Source organism: Habropoda laboriosa, unplaced genomic scaffold (assembly GCF_001263275.1).
Source record: "Habropoda laboriosa isolate 0110345459 unplaced genomic scaffold, ASM126327v1 scaffold212, whole genome shotgun sequence".
NCBI classification, from domain to species: Eukaryota; Metazoa; Arthropoda; class Insecta; order Hymenoptera; family Apidae; genus Habropoda; species Habropoda laboriosa.
Genome location: NW_017100509.1, coordinates 556073 through 573525, shown reverse-complemented (window position 1 = coordinate 573525; position 17453 = coordinate 556073). Strand labels below are relative to the sequence as shown.

Genomic DNA, 17453 nt, shown 5'->3' with positions numbered 1-17453 from the left:
ATACACGTATCACTGATCTTCAATTTTTATTACGTCGAGGTGTGCGAATTCGACTTTGGCATGCTGGTAAATAAAATAGAAATTGACCAAATTTTCAAATTTCTGAAGCAACGAATTCTTAGTGATTCTTAAAATAATTTTTAACAAATGACACACGTATCGCTGATCTTCCATTTTTATTACGTCGAAGTGTGTAAATTCGACTTTGGTATGCCAGTAAATGAAATAGAAATATTGAAAATTGAAATTACCAAATTTTCAAATTTCTCAAGCAACAAATTCTAAGTAATTTTTTCACAAAATAATGTCTAATAAATGATACACTGAGATGAGGATAATAGTAATCTTCCATATATAGAAGTGTACTATTATGCAAATTCGGAACTTCGAAATTATATTTTTTGCTGATCGCTGAATAATTTTTCAAAGAATTTTGAAAAATCAAAAAAAGAGGCACTTACGTCGACAGAAGCCTGAGTTGCCGAGAAAGCAACAACGCCAGCACAGTCAGCAGCTGTAGCTAGTTTCAAAGAGCCGACGGTCGTGATACCGGAAGTTGGTGGATCTGGTATCGCTGCCTCCGCCAGAAGAACTGTTGCTAGTAGCAACACCGACCACACCACCCTAAAATCAGAATTTTTCACGAAAACTGTAACGACCGTTTAAAATACACCTACAACTCGATTACATTTTATTCACAAACTGTTCGTAAGCTAATGATCATACTTTACATTTCTCTGGGTTTCACGTAACCATAGATAATCGTTCGTGACTCACTGCTTATCGTTTTACATACACGCGATTTATCGCGAACATAATTGCTCCCTATCTTTATTACTGTTTAATAGAATAAGGAAATAACCGACTTCTAATACTTCCTTAATCGCGAAAAAGATTCTCTAAAAAAACCCAATTAAACTCGAAACAAAGAATTTTAATCGCTAAAAGGTGTCTTAATTAGAACAAATTGCGATTCCTACCTGTGCTTATCTCGGAATACATTAACTACTGGAATTCCTCCTGAATCGTTGGATTACATAAACGTTCTTAGAAAAACAAGAAAAAAAAAGGTGTAATCGTAAAAGAAGAAAAGAGAAACTTCGATTTTTACGTTGCACCGAAAGTGGTTATAGTATACGGTCTTTATGCCGGTAAGAGAGAAAAAAAATAAACCATCGACCGTTTCTTGCGCAAGAGTTCAAGTGGGCGTTCGGGGGCACTTTTATAATTTTTTCTCATTTATTTTTTCGCTGGGATCGCGTTAAATCACCGGCGTGACCATTCTTGGCAAAGTTCAACCCGGCTTGCGCGACTTTCACTGCTCGCGGCTACTTCTCCGTCCGCTTCACGTCTTTTTCTCCTCTCCTTATTATTTATCCTCTTTTGCCCCGTTTCGCTCTTATCTCCGACCGCTTTCGTTTTCGAACCTGCTCGATTTGGTTCTCCGGTCGATGGAAATCGCGACTTCTCCGCATTTTGCGCCAATTATCAATGCATTATTCGCAGCCAGTGAAATCTTGAGAATATTTACTCGAATAAATTTTCGAACAGTGCTGATGCATCGTTGTTAATGTTGTTCTATTAGGTAACACTTGTTGAGTAACAGTATTAGGTAATTTTTGACGGAGCGATGGCTGAAATTATTTAATAAAAATGGGATATTTATGTTGCGAAGTGCAACGATTCTGCATCGTGATAGTTCATGAAACTGAGCGGAAAATTTTCCACAACCTCTGGTCTCGCTCTATTAATCGTACACTTAGCGCGACGAAAGCAAAAAGAAGCGTTCATTCTGCTAAGCACGATCAACCGTAGCACTGAACTTTCTACCTTGTGTCGGGTGAAAGTCGCGATATACTGGTTCATTATACGTTCATCATTCTTAATTTTCTTTATCGCCATTTGTCCGCCTTTCGATAACCTGGTTTCTCGCCTGACAATAATCTAATTTAAATAACAGTCCACCGAAGCTTCAATTTTTCGTCAAGAATAACGTCACAAAAATTCGTCGAAGTTTTCAATATCGTGGTCTACCAATTCTGGGAATTACTCATTTTCAACCTGCTCAGTTTATAATGACTTAATTTAAACAAGTTTCGAGAAAGTTTGAATTTTCCGTTGAAAACGATGTTGCAAAAATATTCCTCTCTTACGAGGATAATGTAGAAAATAGTGAATTAAGAAAGTTCGTGGTAATGAAGGAAGGAATGTTCGTTCTTTGCTGATGATTATCTGTAACGCGTTAATTAGAGGCCGTGATAAAGGATAAAAATGAGACTGCGCCGTTTGGTGGCGGGAATAACCGGCGCGGTGCACTTTTAACCCCTGAATCGCATTTACTTGTGCAAGATAAAATCAGAAATCCTTTCACTTTCACGGGCTTCAAGGCGAGGATCTCACGTGCGACACGTTTCTGTCGCCCACGTTAACCGGGATAACAATAAACGTGACCGGTTCATGCCTCTGTAATAATCAATTTTAATAATCGCGCCATTTGCGCGGATAATATGACACCTGCCCGGTAAGGAATTTTCAAATTTGGAAATTGCAATTGAAAAGCAGTTTTTTTTCATTCAAAAATTACCCCGAGTTTCTCTAACAGTAATTTATCAAGAATTGCACATACTTGAACGCGAGAAAATTTCTCAACACTCGAGTCATCACTTATGCATAAAATTATTAATTAATAATCGTACCATTAGACTGTGTAATATGAAACTTCGTCAGGGAGGAATTTTCAAATTTGAATAATCGCGTGATACGAAGTATCCACGGAGGATCGAGAAGCAGCTATTTTCATTCAAAAATTACCCCGAGATCAAGAATCGCACAAACAGAATAAAAAATTCAGAATTTCTCAACACTCGAGTCATTATGCATAAAACTATTAATTAATAATCGTACCATTAGACTGTGTAATATGAAACTTCGTCAGGGAGGAATTTTCAAATTTGAATAATCGCGTGATGCGAAGTATCCACGGAGGATCGAGAAGCAGCTTTTCTCACTAAAAAATTATCTCGAGATCAAGAATCGCACAAACAGAATAAAAAATTCAGAATTTCTCAACACTCGAGTCATTATGCATAAAACTATTAATTAATAATCGTACCATTAGACTGTGTAATATGAAACTTGTTCAAGGATGAATAGAAATTGGATTTTAAATTTTAATAGTCGTGTGAGATGAAGTGTTCAGGTAGAAATGAAAACCGGTTTTTTAATTCAAAAATTGCCCTCAGATTCTCCAAGAGTTGCACAAACTTCAGAAAAATTCAGAATTTCTCAACGCTCTCAGGTAATCGATTTCGTATCGCACGAATTGATAATTCGTTTAACCACCGGCGATGCAGCGATCGTCGGATCGCATCGGTAAACACCTTTCAATTTTATCTACTTTCTGCAATTATACGGGAAAAAACCATTAGCTCGCGCATACATATTCGCTAATCATCGAAACGGCAAGGCTATTGTTGCGCGGTGAACTCGGCCCGGAAGACCCGCGTTACGCTCCAGACTTTTATCGATGTTCGCAGAAACGATTTCAATCACCTCGTTACGTAAAATGTATTTAGGTTTTTACGTCTGCTCCAAGGTGCGGTGATTGTGCATTGTAATTAGAGATTCGTATTAAACAGCGAATTGGATTTCTCGTAATAGAACGGATTGTTGGGTTTTCATTTCTCGAATGATAATTCTGTGGGATATTCTGTTTACAGATCGCATCGCAATTAGAGATTCTTCTTAAAAGAGTGAATTGAATTTCTCGTAATAGAACAGATTTCTATTTCTGGAAATGAAAATACGACGATCTGTTGTATCACTGCTCCTCTGTGACATTAATATCGTATAAAATTATTTTCGAGAAATAAAAATTCTGTAGTTACAATTTTACAGAGGAATTGTTTTATTTTTCCGCTATATTTTGTAACGACTTTTTTAAGAAATTCCAAGAGGAGATTTTATGAGAAGACTTATCTATCAGTGGTGATTTACATTAATCTGAAAATCTTGGTGGAACGTCATCATCTTATGCAACCCATCTGCATACATCATAATACGATGTGAAATCTGATCCATTTATCGCGGCGTATATAAATTAGCGAGATAAAGTGTGCCTGTACGGTGGGATCATCTTCTTCGCTTATACTCGAGAGAGATTCTGCATCGTCATCGTGAACCAAGTGAAAAAAGTAATATAATAACGGTCGTTGTATTAACTTTCGAAACGTAAAATTCGTACGCTGCAAGATCGAGACGATCAGAATATGCAAATTATTCTAATTTTCCGTCTGCGTAGTACATATTCATCAGGCGATTATCGTCATACTGCGTTATAACTTTCGATGCGATGTTTATCGTGACCGTTCGATTCGAAACGTTTCGTTTCGCTACTTTCAATCGCGAGAAATATTTTCACGTTATTGAAATATTTCGACATCGTCAGTGTAAAGGGTTAAGTAAAATTCAAATCATTCGATCATTCAAAAATATCAAAATGAAATTCTGTACCTCAAAGACAGATTAACTCAACTTAATTGTTTTTTTCAAAATTATGTTAATATTTAATATTGTACAATTTCAAAAAAATTTTACTGTTCGAATTATTTTAAATACAACGCTGTCTTATCATTGACGTATCTTTATTTTCCTGTAAAATTACAATAGAGGACCTGGTCCAGTCTGATTCTCAAGTACAGAATTGTATCAAACTGTTAACCCTTTCGAGGTCCTCATTTCACGAACCATATGTTTAATTAATCCAGAAATATTCCCTCGACAAATCCTTATCACAGGTATACTGTCGTATTAAAATAAGACAGCATTAGCGATTTTGACAGGCTTAACCCTTTCCTCATGATCGAGATGTGACAAAAGAAAAATTGTACCTCCGTTAAATTTCTATTTTTTCTCTAAGTTCAGCTTCACTTTAAGATTAACGCTTACCAATTCCAAATTTCATACAATATTGTAATTTCTTTTTATCTAAGATTTATTAACACAACGAGTAATTCAGGCTAACACACGTATCAATGGAAAAGTCGTAAAGCAAAGGGTTAAATAGCAGCAAAATTTCTACCACCGCAAAAAGACGCTTGTAACAGAACAGCAATCGAAGTTACCAAATTAAAAGGAAAAAGAAAACAGATCAATTTGCAAAAATGGATCGTTTAAAGGGACTCACATGATGGTAGAAAGTGGTGTGGCAGTGGCGGACGTTCTCAGTCGTGTTGGAGAGCGCAGCTGTTCGTTGTTCCAGGTAAGTTGAACCAGGTGAAGTCGACGTACGCCTTTATATTACCTTGGGGCCCGGACAGCTTGGTCTTGACGCCACCTCCAATATCTTTCCTCCCTCGTCTCGTTCCTTTCCTTTCCTCGTGTCAAGTGCTCCGTTCTTAACGTCCCCACTCTCTGACAGCGTTGCTTACTGACAGTCGTGTGTAGATAGTGACAGCCGGATTACTGGAAGCCTGGACTGGCAAGCTTTCCTATATGATATTAAAATAGAGACAGAGATGGAGATTTACTCTCCGATACTGAACTCTGAGGCGATGAAAATTGGAAACGTAGTTACTCGGAAGAAGGAAAACATTCCAACTTACTTTTTTTTTGGGAAATGAAAAAATTAAAATTTGTCACTACGGTTTTAAGATAATTTTTTTCCTGCAAATCACTCTTCTATTTCCCGAAAATAAGCTTCAGAAGAATTTTTTCCTTCTTCTTCCGACCCATGCAAATCGGTTTCCCGAAACCCGTTCAATTTACTTAACCATTGCTGCATAAAAATAATCGAAAACACAGTTTCGCAATATTAATCACGCGATGTAAAAATATCTGTGTTGACATAAAATCGTACAAAGCGTGCGAAGACTTTCGCGAGCCACCGTACACTGATAGATTGCATGCAAAACAGTATTATATAGTTATTTGTAATAGATAGCGCGAGACACGTGGAAATGTACAGCTATTCGACTGGCCTCTACGTTCAACTATTATGCACGATCGGTAAATAAATTTCTTCAATCCGGACAAGTGTCGTTTGTCCAGCCTTTCAACTGACATTTCAATGCACCGATAGAGTATCGTCTTTATTACGCGTGTAACAGCAAAAGAGGGGGGAAATTTGCGAATCGTTCGCATATCCATCGAACGTAAACACGTACGCTTAAGCGTGAATACTAAATGAATTTTCTCTTCTGGCGTACAATCGCGTCGTTAAGAGATTTAAGCGTGTTCCTAACTGGAACGACCAGGTGTAATTAACCGTGTGCAAAAAAACGTGAAATTGATAATTCAAGAATCGCGAGTCTCGCGTAATTTTGCGCGAAAATTATCGCGGTTCTTGCCGCCGCAAAGCTGCTGTCGCTAATTTCAACCGCTTTTCCCGACGCTCGTTTGTGAAACACACCGGTCTAATTACAATTACGCGATCATCGGTTATTTAATATCAGTCGGGACTCAGTGCACCGTCGTGTCTACGCAATTGTCGATGACTGCATTAATTCATCCGATACGACGAAGTTTTCCTGAACGTACGGAGACGTACGCGAAGACAAAATTCGCCAGGACTAATTCTTCGCGATCGTGCTAGGATACGCGTTGTATCACGAAAAATAACTTTCACTTTGGCTTTCGATTTGCGTTATCTCGTTTGTATCGAGTTGTTCACCAGGGTCCACGTTGCGTTCACCGGTTATACCTACTAACACGTCTCTGAAAGTTACTCTTGCCTGTTTTTTCCTTTCTTCGAGTGAGTTAGGCACGATCGTTCAGCGCTCTCGAACCTGTAATCAGGACTCTGTAATACGCAGATATTAAAATTCTCTCAAGTTGATATTCAAGTTAAAAGTGTACGCAAATTGTGTAATAAATTGTGGGAAATATATAGGGAGGTTTGAAAATTGGGAAGCGTAAAATTGTCGGTGTTTATGGCGGCGAAATAATCGATCGGATATTATTATAATTAATCGATAGGGTTTTTGATTGAGACACGGATTCGTTCCCGAGGCAAGATTACGACGCGTTTCTGAATCTCGTCGAACAACTGCTCTTTCTCCAAGGGAAAGTACAAGGTTTGCGCAATCCGTGAATTACACTAGAAAGAACCAGAAACGACACATGAAAGTATGAAGTCATAATTGCGGTGATCGTGTGTCCAGTAGCTCGCGTGAGAACCCGCCATTATGGAAAATTCTACGAATTAGAAGTGCTTCATTTCTTCCTTCTTTCTTCAGGAAAAATTGCTTCCTTTCGTGGCTAATAACGGCACTTGTGCTTTGTACCATGCTCTGCTATGTGCATTAATTAGGCTTATGTAAACCGCCTTTTGTGATATTAAAATATCGATAAAACCGGGCGGTAATTTCTTCGTGTAATTCTGAACAAAGGTAAAAGCTTCTCCAAATTAAATTTTTTCACATTTTTGAATTGCAGAACCGAATTGAAAAAATTTTAAGTATTTAGAAAATGCTAATTTTATTGTTAAACTTGTCGAATGACAAAATTTATATTCTACTCTAATTGTTAATTCGTGATTTTTCAGATTTTTCAGGGAGTAATTTCAAAAAGAATTAAAAATTGATATTTCCGACTTTTCTGTACACAAAGAAGTCGGCTATTTAAATCGATGCATTTTCTTCGAAATTTTGTCGAAAGAACGAGAGACACGTTTCACAGAATAAACGCGCGAATAATTATACCGCGAACAAAGAAAGAGAATAAAATGAGCGCGTGTTGTGTGTCGTTTGCCACTTACCTCGCGGACGAAAATGTATCAGTGGGTCACTAGAGACAAGAGTTTATTTCCAGTGACCTCCTTTACCGTTCCATCTCCATCGCGTATTCCTCATTTTCTCTTATGACGAATGAAACGATCTTAAAAACGTAGAAAAATTCGTTTAAATATCAACTCTCTCGAGGAATCACATTTTCCTTGTATTTCTATTCTTAAAAATCACACTCTTTTCATTGATCGAGAGATAGTTACCTAACATTATACTTGTACAATTTCAGTTACGTTGTTTATCAATTTCCGATTCTCCGGTGATGCAATAAAACGACAGAAACTTACGTATATCGAATTGTTACTGCATTCCAGATACTTTTTCACTGTTAAACTATGCAGAAAAACGAGTGTTATTCTTGTACGCTGCAAGACATTACTGTAGCAGTTGATTTCACTCGTAAACTGTAAATTTACGTTGCCTCGCGAATGGTGAAAATCACCGTGAACTAGGTGTGATCGTGGCTAATCATTTCGCCAATTGTGGTTAACGCGGAGAAACTTCGTTTCATGGGTTTTTCGTTTAGCGTACAGCTTTCTACGTTAACGAACTGTCTACTGTTAATCAGCGACACTCGTTGAATTTCATTAGTGAATCGAGCTTTTTGCTTCGAACGTAATCACTTTGAAATATTTCTTAAAATATTCTCGATTTAGTAAAAGTGAAACGGACAAATTACTATGCAAAGTCTGGAGTTCGGTATTAATTATTCGTGCTTCTATTCAACGTTCTGGATGGAATGTAAATTATGGCCGTACTTTTCTAATCGAATTTTTTGCGTTGAGTGTAATCACTTTGAAGTAGTTTTTAAAATACTCTCGATTTAATGAAAGTGAAATAGATAGGTTACCATGCAGAGTTCAGTATTAATTATTCATGGTTCTATTCAGCGCCCTCGATGGAACATGAATTATGGTCGTATTATACTTCTCTAATCGAATTTTTTGCGTTGAAATAATTTTTAAAATACTCTCGATTTAATAAAAATGAAGCAGATATGCAGAGTTTAGTATTAATTATTCATAGCTCTATTCAGCGCTCTCGATGGAACATGAATTATGGTCGTACTTTTCTAATGGAATTTTTTTCGTTAAGTGTAATCACTTTGAGGTAATTTTTAAAAGATTCTCGATTTAATAAAAGTGAAATAAATAGGTTACCATGCAGAGTTTAGTATTAATTATTCATGGTTCTATTGAACGCCCTCGATGGAACATAAATTATGGTCGTGCAGTTGACAAGACTCTCCTAGTCTATCGAGGTTAGAGGATATAATGGTGCAGTGTTTAATTGTTGGAAATATTTCATCATCGACAACTATTACAGCTAAGTTGCGATGGTGAACAACTTTCTCAGCGGTTGCAATAAAAATGTAATCACGATGTAGTAATTATTACTGTCTTATTTAAAAATTTTCACTTAAGCCTGACTAGAAATCAAGTATACCTATTAGAAACGTTATTTCTGGTTCAACGTGGTTTTGTACAATTTATTACTTATTTCTGATAATTTATCGTCGATTCATTATTTTCAGCCAAGAATTTTCTTTAGCAGGTCAACGCGATTAACCGAACGTCTTCGTTATTAAATGGAAAGTCACCACGCCTCTGCTATATGGAACAAACGAAAGTTTAGCCTGAGGCCGTGTAAACACAAAACGTCAAACGTGTCCTTTTTCTCGTTTTAATAACGTCACGAAGCTGAGTACGCGATTACTGAATCAGGTTTCTTGCAGTCTCGGTAAAAATAATTCCAGGAAAATGGAATCACCTCGAGAAAAAATAATACCAGGGAAATGGGACCATTTAAAGAAAAATTAATTCAAGAGAAATGGGACCTTCTCGAAAAAACGTCCCAAAAAATAACGGGTCCAAGGAATGGTTCAAATTTTGGCACACATTATCGACTTTTTTCTGTTTTTTTGTACAATTATCATATTTATTCTAAGTTCGTAATATTACATTAGATATAACCACGATAAAATGGCACAATTATCGAAGCTTCGGCCTAAAAGTGTGCAAGAGAGACATACAAAGTGGGAGAAAAACATTCTCGTCGACGCGAAACGATTTATCGTAAAGTACCCTTAACTCCTAGTAGTAACAAGCGGCAAATAAATAATAATCGCATCGAGAGGAAGCGGGGGGAAAAAAGGTAGAGATAGGAACGAGATGAACACAGAATCAAGGCAAAGCTTAGGTAATGCGTAAAGAACGTAAAAATTCCCTGTGTGTTGGCAGGAAGCGCGAAAAAATCCGGAAAAGAAAGTAAACGAATTATCAAGGGATATGTCAATTATGCGAGCCGCGTTATCGATATCGATACACCTCTTTCTCTTTTTTCTCTCTAAAAAATATATATACAAAAATAAAACCGCCAATGATTTTTCGTAATTTCTAAAAAATCGACAAAAAGACAGAGAACAGTAATTATGAATTAAAAGAGTAACAGAGTTAAATTTGAAATACTACTTTCGTGTCACCTTTTTTGATCAATTTTCTCGGTTCATCGATTCATCAACTTTTTCGTCCTCTTTTTTCTTCTTCTTTCTTCTTTTGTTACAGGATAATTTGTCGTTATTTACAATTTTGTAAGAGTAGGGGACGTTATTTACAATGATTCGCCGGCGACATCGAATCGCGTACACCATCGAGACTTCTGTCGCGATTTGGATCGGCGAGCACAGCTTGACTTTCACTCTGGACAGTGTGCTTTCGCGATCGCAGCCACCTCGATCGCCTTGGATCTTTCTTCTTCTTTGTCTCCGTTTGTGTGTTACCTCGAGAAAGCATTCTCTTCTACTCGTGTCCGCGTGTTCCAATGGTATGCAAAGAAATTCAGGATAAACCGTTACCACGTTATAATTAAACGTTATCTCATACAGTGTTCCTTGTCGCAGAAATGAAACCTTGCTCGAAAAAAATTCCTCCGTGATATCAATGCAACGTGAGTAAATTGTCAAACATTACGACACAGCAATGTGACAGATAAATCGCATATTTTAGAACTTTTATCTCTACGTTTCTCCTTTATTTTCAATATCTCCAGCTTCAAAGTGATTATTTCATAATTCGATAAATAATTTAAAAAAAATGGACAAAATTACCTCGTCGTGGTAACAAATTCACGCTAAATTCTTTCACACTCCCTCATTTCCTACTCTGACCAAATAATGATCAGTCAGCTGTTCGTCGACGGTGAACCATCTAAACTAACAAATTATCGTCCTGGCAGGCTGGTCCCATGCTGGGCCAGTTGCAGGCTGTCGCGCCGGTGTCGAAAGTTAAATGCACAGGGCAGCTGAACACATGAAGCGTGAACTTCTTCTTCCACTCGTCCCAATGGCAGGCGTAGAATTTGTTGCAGAAGTTCGGGTGTCTGAAGAGGCCAGGTCTGGCGCAATGTGTGGGTCCTTCGAGGATCTCCTCCGACGTGCCGTCTCCTTCGAAGCTAGGACGAGTTACGAACGAATTGGCGGAAGATCCAACGTTGCTCAGACTTTTGCCCGACCTGTGATTAGCAGCCAATCCACGACTGGAGGCGAATGCCGAAGCACTGGCATGAGGAGCAAGGTTCACCGATGGTGTAACGCTAGGTAGATAAGTCGAAGATAGTTTTTCCTGAGTTTGAGCGTCCGCAGCGTTCAGAGCTAATTGGGAAGAGTACTCGTTCCAGATCTTAACCGGTTTACTCGAAGACGATTCACGGTTGTTCGAGTAATCTCCGTCGTCGTAGGAACCTTCTTTCTCTAGATCCACGTAGATCTCCGATTCGTCGTAATTCGACAAGTCTACTTTACCCTTGGAGGAGTTGATCAACTTGGAACCTGGACCTCTGAGATTGGCGAACGGATCTCCTCTGCAGGTGCACTCTGCTCCGAGTTTGCCGAGGAGGAGAGGATGAAGATCGCTCCATTTCACGATCACCTTGCCCTTGCCTACGGCTGTGGATTTGCCGGTAGTTTGGTAGGTAAGAATGGAAGTGGGTTTGGAGTAACCTCCTAAGTAAGTTGTCACACCGAAAGGCGATTGAGTATTGCTGATCGAGGCTGGTGTAGACGAACCGTAACCGCTTTGGAACGTTGACAGAGAGGAGGATTGTGTTCTGGAGTAGTCAGCTCCAGAAATCGATCCTGTCTTGTAGACGTCGTATTCGTTTGGAACGTATTTAGTGGTGCCTCTGTTGTAATTCGTGATGAGCTTTCCGACTTCGTCTCTAGGAATAGCTATGTTCGTGGGAGAACCACCGCTAACGGTGCTAGATTCTATGGGACTGATCGGTGTGGACTGTTGGAAGGCTTCGTTGGACAATGGGAATGGTTTTCTGTAGGTTACACCGATTGCTGGTGAAATGGAGCCACCTGGCAGGTACTGAGTCTGAAAATTACAATATTTTCATCGAATATTAGTAAGAATATTGTTAATACTAACGAATAAAGGGTTCTTCAATATCCACCTGTGGCTTTAGCGACTCTGAGACGCTGGAAGGTGTCACGCTTTGACCAAACACGCTCTTCGAGGTTGAACCGAAGTATGCGGAGCCAGATGGGGCAGTAGTTCCATACTTAAACTAAAAAGTTACATTACAAATTATTTAAAAAATTATAGAACGATAGAGTTACTTGTTTAAACAATTGTAGAGTAAAATCCTACTTGATTTCCAGGGGAATAGGTCGACGATCCTCCAAACACCGACGAAGGTGTCGTGCTGGAATAGTAGCTCTTTCTATCTTGGTACACATCCTGCTGAGAAGCTTTCGTTCCATAGTCAAACTGCGATCCAGTCTGGACACCGCTGTACTTGTTCGGAGTTAGGGTGACAGGCACTGGCGTCGAAGACACGATGGTCTCGTATCCATTATCGAACACTGGTTGCACGGTGGAAATGGTATGTGGGATCTTGGCTGCTTGGAGAAGAGTCGTCTTGTAATTCTCCAAGGGTCCAGTCGTGTAAAGCACTGGCGTAGAAATTGGAACAGGACCACGAGTGAATCCACTGGGTCTGTGGTAGAATTTCGGCGTGTTGTACACTTCGACGTTCAAGAAAGGCGTCGGAGTAGTCGCAGTGTAGAGACCGCCATCCGTCGAAGAGAGAGGCAAATTTTTCGTCACTCCTGTTTCGAACGCAATACCAGGGGTAGGATACGAGTAGCCTTGAGAAGGTCCAAGAGTGACCTTCGAGTCTACGCTGTCGAAGCTACTCTCGGTAGATGTCTTCGTGTATCCAGGTCCGCTGCCTTGGAACGCATTCGCGCCAATGTGATCAGGATTAGGCGTGGGATACGTACTTCCTGTGCTGATCACGTAGCTTCCACCAGCTCCTAGAGTAGCAGTGGTGAATCCTGTCTTGGTAGGGCCAGTCTTTGTGAATCCACTTGGAGTAGACACTCTAGAACCTCCTGTAACTCCAGGGAACAGAGTGTCAGGTGGAATTGTGCCTCCAGCTGGTCTGTAGTCTGGAATATCGTTCTCCGTGAATTTCGTGGCCACTTCGCCGTTGTTGAACTTAATGGTACCGTGTCCTCCGTTGTCGTAATACTCGTTGGTTTTGTAACCGGTGTTGTAAGTTGACGGCACGCTTCCAGTTTTCGTTCCCGAAGTGGCACCTCCTTGTGGCGTCGAGAAACCAGTGTATCCGTGATGTCCTGTGGAACCAACGACTGTTCCTTGCTCGATCGATCCACCGATAGACACTCCAGGTGCGGTGTGTCCTGTAAGAAGAATTCCAGGACTCGTTTGTCCCTTCACGATGGTTCCAGCTCCAGGTGCTCCGGTTACTACGACACCAGGCGAAGGTGTTCCGTATATCGAGGTTCCTGGGCCACCTGAGAATGGGTACACAGGCTTGACTCCATTGGTGATGACATAGCCAGGAGATCCTGGACCAGTTTTCGTGTATCCTGGATGGCTGCCTCCGGTTACTATGCTTCCTTGATCGGTAGAACCTCCAACGATCGTGCCTGAAGAGCTTCCATAGGTGATGAGAGTTCCAGGAGTGGATGGTCCGGTGAGAATCGATCCTTGAACGTTGGGTCCTGTTGCGATAACGCCAGCACCAGCTCCTGCTGTAACGACGTAGCCGTTGGTAGGTGTCACACCTCCGAAATACGTTGTGGTTCCTCCGGAAGGTACGTGGCCTCCGGGTAAGGTAACGTTCAAGCTTCCTTTGTATCCGTGAGTGTCTTGGTAAACGTTTGATCCAGAAGTAATACCGTGGGTAGAAAGATAATCGTCTGTTACGTAGGTTTGACCACCTGACGGTTCGGTATCTCCGGAACAAGGGGTGCCACAATTGAAGTTTGGTCTCTCAGGCTTGTGCTTGAAGATGGGCCCAGCTGAAGAGTAAATTGAAGCAAATGAAATAATTTTAATAAAGTATAATTAGAGATGAATTATTCCTGTGGAAGAAACTTACGCGTTCCTGGATATCCTGATCCAGTACCGTGACTAGTGAAACCAGGTCCTGAGTATCCTTGATCAGGTACATTGGACGATCCTGATCCACTTGGATAGTTGGATCCAGGATATTTTGGACCAGCTGTGCCAGTGAATGTTCCGCCTGTTCCAGCGTATCCAGTAGTTTGTACCACGTTATATCCTGGGCCATTGGAACCTCCATGTCCAGCTCCTCCTTCACCTTCTTTGTCCGACCCAGAGAAATCGATAGTTTCTTGACCAGTACCTGAGGTTCCATGACTTTTTCCTACTGATCCTGCGTAACCAGTTCCAGTTGTTCCAGGGTATCCTGTTGGTCCTTGGCCACTTCCATGTCCTCCTGCTCCTGGCCCAGCATAACCACTGCCACTTGTTCCTTGGCCAAACGAGCTTCCTTGACCACTGTACGATAATCCATGTCCTCCTGGTGCTGTTCCAGAGTATCCTGGTGATCCTGGACCACCGTATGAAACTCCATGATTTCCTGCTCCTGATCCTGATCCTGCTGCTTCAGTAGATCCTTGACCACCATACGAAACTCCATGACCACCTGCTACAGATCCACTGTAACCACTTCCAGTTGTTCCTTGGTTGTCGAATGTTCCATGATCTCCTGCGCCTGGTCCAGTTGCTCCTTGCCCACCATATGAAGCTCCATGACTTCCTGCGCCTGATCCAGTTGCTCCAGTGTATCCAGGAGATCCTTGACCACCGTAAGAAACTCCATGACCTCCTGCTACCGATCCACTGTAACCACTACCAGTTTTTCCTTGGTTATCGTAACCTCCACGACCTCCTGCGCCTGATCCAGTTGCTGCAGTGTACCCAGGGGATCCTTGGCCACCATACGAAACTCCATGACCTCCTGCTACCGATCCACTGTAACCACTTCCAGTTGTTCCTTGACCAAACGTGGATCCATGACCTCCTGCGCCAGGTCCAGTTGCTCCTTGATCACCATACGAAGCTCCATGACCAGCTGTGCCAGTGTATCCAGTAGATCCTTGACCACCATACGATGCTCCTCCATGACCAGTTGCACCTGATCCAGCTGTTCCAGTGTATCCAGTAGATCCTTGTCCACCATACGAAGCTCCTCCATGACCAGCTCCACCTGATACAGCTGTGCCAGTGTATCCAGTAGATCCTTGTCCACCATACGAAGCTCCTCCATGACCAGCTGCACCTGATCCAGCTGTTCCAGTGTATCCAGTAGATCCTTGTCCACCATACGATGCTCCTCCATGACCAGTTGCACCTGATCCAGCTGTTCCCTTGTATCCAGTAGATCCTTGTCCACCGTACGAAGCTCCATGACCTCCTGCTACCGATCCACTGTAACCACTTCCAGTTGCTCCTTGACCAAACGAGGATCCATGGCCAGCTGCACCTGATCCAGCTGTTCCAGCGTATCCAGTAGCTCCATGACCTCCTGCCACCGATCCACCATAACCATTTCCAGTTGTTCCTTGACCAAACGAGGATCCATGGCCACCTGTATAGCCAACTCCAGCTGCTCCAGAAAATCCTGTATTACCACCGTGATAACCAACACCACCTGTTGATCCAGTGTACACTCCAGCTCCAGTTGTTCCTGTGTATCCGTTAGGTAATCCTCCAGTGTAATATCCACCAGTTCCTACAGTAGATCCAGTGCCATATCCATTGTCGTATTGCGATTTCGTGTAACCAGAATCAGAGTAGCCTTGCACCAACCAAGGCCACTCGCAAATGAATTTTTGCTCGTCGAAGATCAGACCATACGGACAACGGAATTCGTAGGCCATTGTCTCAGGACCACCTGCCGTTATAATTCCCAATTAATTAACTATTTCGTACCGAATTAAAGTTTCGTTTAACGAGTAATAAGAACCTAAGTCGATGCAGGCGAAGAACCATCGTGGATTCTGTGGATCCGCGTAGTAGCCAGGTTTACTGGGACATTCGAATCTTACTCTAGCCACAGGTGCGATTTCGCTGCTTCCTGGACACGGAGATCCTTGAGGCAGCGATCCTGGCCATACGCACACTTCTGTGCGCTCGTCGAAAGACAATCCAGCTGGACAGTCGAACTCGAATACGGAATAGTCTTCCACTTCTTGGTTGAATTTTACGCAGCGATAAAATCTGTGTTGGAAATGAAACATTTTTTCGTTGTAATTGAAAGTGACTTAAGCATTCTTCGTAGTTTGTTAGAAATAGTTTGTTGTACCTATTGCAACTCTTTGGGTGAACGAAGTATCCCTGTCTCGAGCAGGTGAATTCTGTCTGAGTATTTTCTCTTACTGCTCTGATATGTCCTTCTGTATTTACTACACGAACAACTCGAAAGTCGGACGATTTAACTTGAGTTGCATATTCAAGTTCCTTTTGCTGAAATTTGAAAATTAATTCAAAGTTGTACAGTCTACGAAGTTCATTTGTTATTGACATAAAAGTCCAAGTGTATAAAAATAATAATTTACTTTTGCTAATTGTGAAAATTAATTTGAATAAAAGTTGCAATAATGAGTGCATTGCCAGCTACTGATACGCGTTCTGTGATCCAGACTTTCACCAGAAGGTGGCGTGCAAATGATGTCTTCAATTCCTCGCGAAGAATTTAATTTTGCAAAATTTCAGGAATTTAAATTTCCCGCATATAATCATAACATTTAGTTGAATTAAACATTCACGTTATCGAAAGAATAGCAACATCTTCCGCAAAATACTCCAAGGAAGGTCTCATACTTAACGATCGATGTTAACCAACTCCACCAACCATAATCATTAAAATCACTTTTATTTACATGCAAATCGTCTTCCAAAGCGTTCAGAACAGCAGCTCTCGATTTCCTCTTGAAGTCCATGAACGAGTGATAAGCCTCTTGTGTGACAGGTCCTCCACACTTCGTCTTAAAGTCATTTTCAATATTGTGTACAGCCAATCCAGGTAAATCACGAAGCATCACGTATTTCCCCTAAAAAATCCACCTATTCTCAACCAATTCAATCTCACCAAGTAGAAACAAGTGTCAAAGAATTGCATACTTTGATCGAAACCGATATTTTATCCTCGAAAGCGATCCAAGACTTGTCCTTAAACGCGTAAGGCGCAGTAAGATCCTCGTCTCTCTCGACAGTCCATTCTCCTCCGCTCATCAATTCGCACAGCTGCAAAATAAATCGAACAAACAAAAACCCTCAATCGATCGGTTTTCATCGTACGTCCTATCAACGTAATCCTCGCGTGTCC

General features: G+C 40.9%; 1 protein-coding gene across 1 annotated transcript in view; it reads right to left on the bottom strand.

The window, feature by feature from the left end:
- The window catches only part of LOC108576281 (mucin-19-like), a 31988-nt gene that overhangs the window by 480 nt on the left and 14055 nt on the right, over positions 1–17453 (bottom strand). Inside the window, exons 7-17 of the mRNA XM_017939236.1 lie at positions 17249–17371; positions 17008–17178; positions 16431–16591; positions 16092–16345; positions 14199–16019; positions 12437–14118; positions 12240–12353; positions 11919–12160; positions 10997–11786; positions 10110–10111; positions 462–624 (exon numbers count right to left, since the gene is read on the bottom strand). Of these exons, the coding sequence (XP_017794725.1) occupies positions 462–624; positions 10110–10111; positions 10997–11786; positions 11919–12160; positions 12240–12353; positions 12437–14118; positions 14199–16019; positions 16092–16345; positions 16431–16591; positions 17008–17178; positions 17249–17371 (5523 nt within the window). The remainder of the gene's footprint in view (positions 1–461; positions 625–10109; positions 10112–10996; positions 11787–11918; positions 12161–12239; positions 12354–12436; positions 14119–14198; positions 16020–16091; positions 16346–16430; positions 16592–17007; positions 17179–17248; positions 17372–17453) is intronic.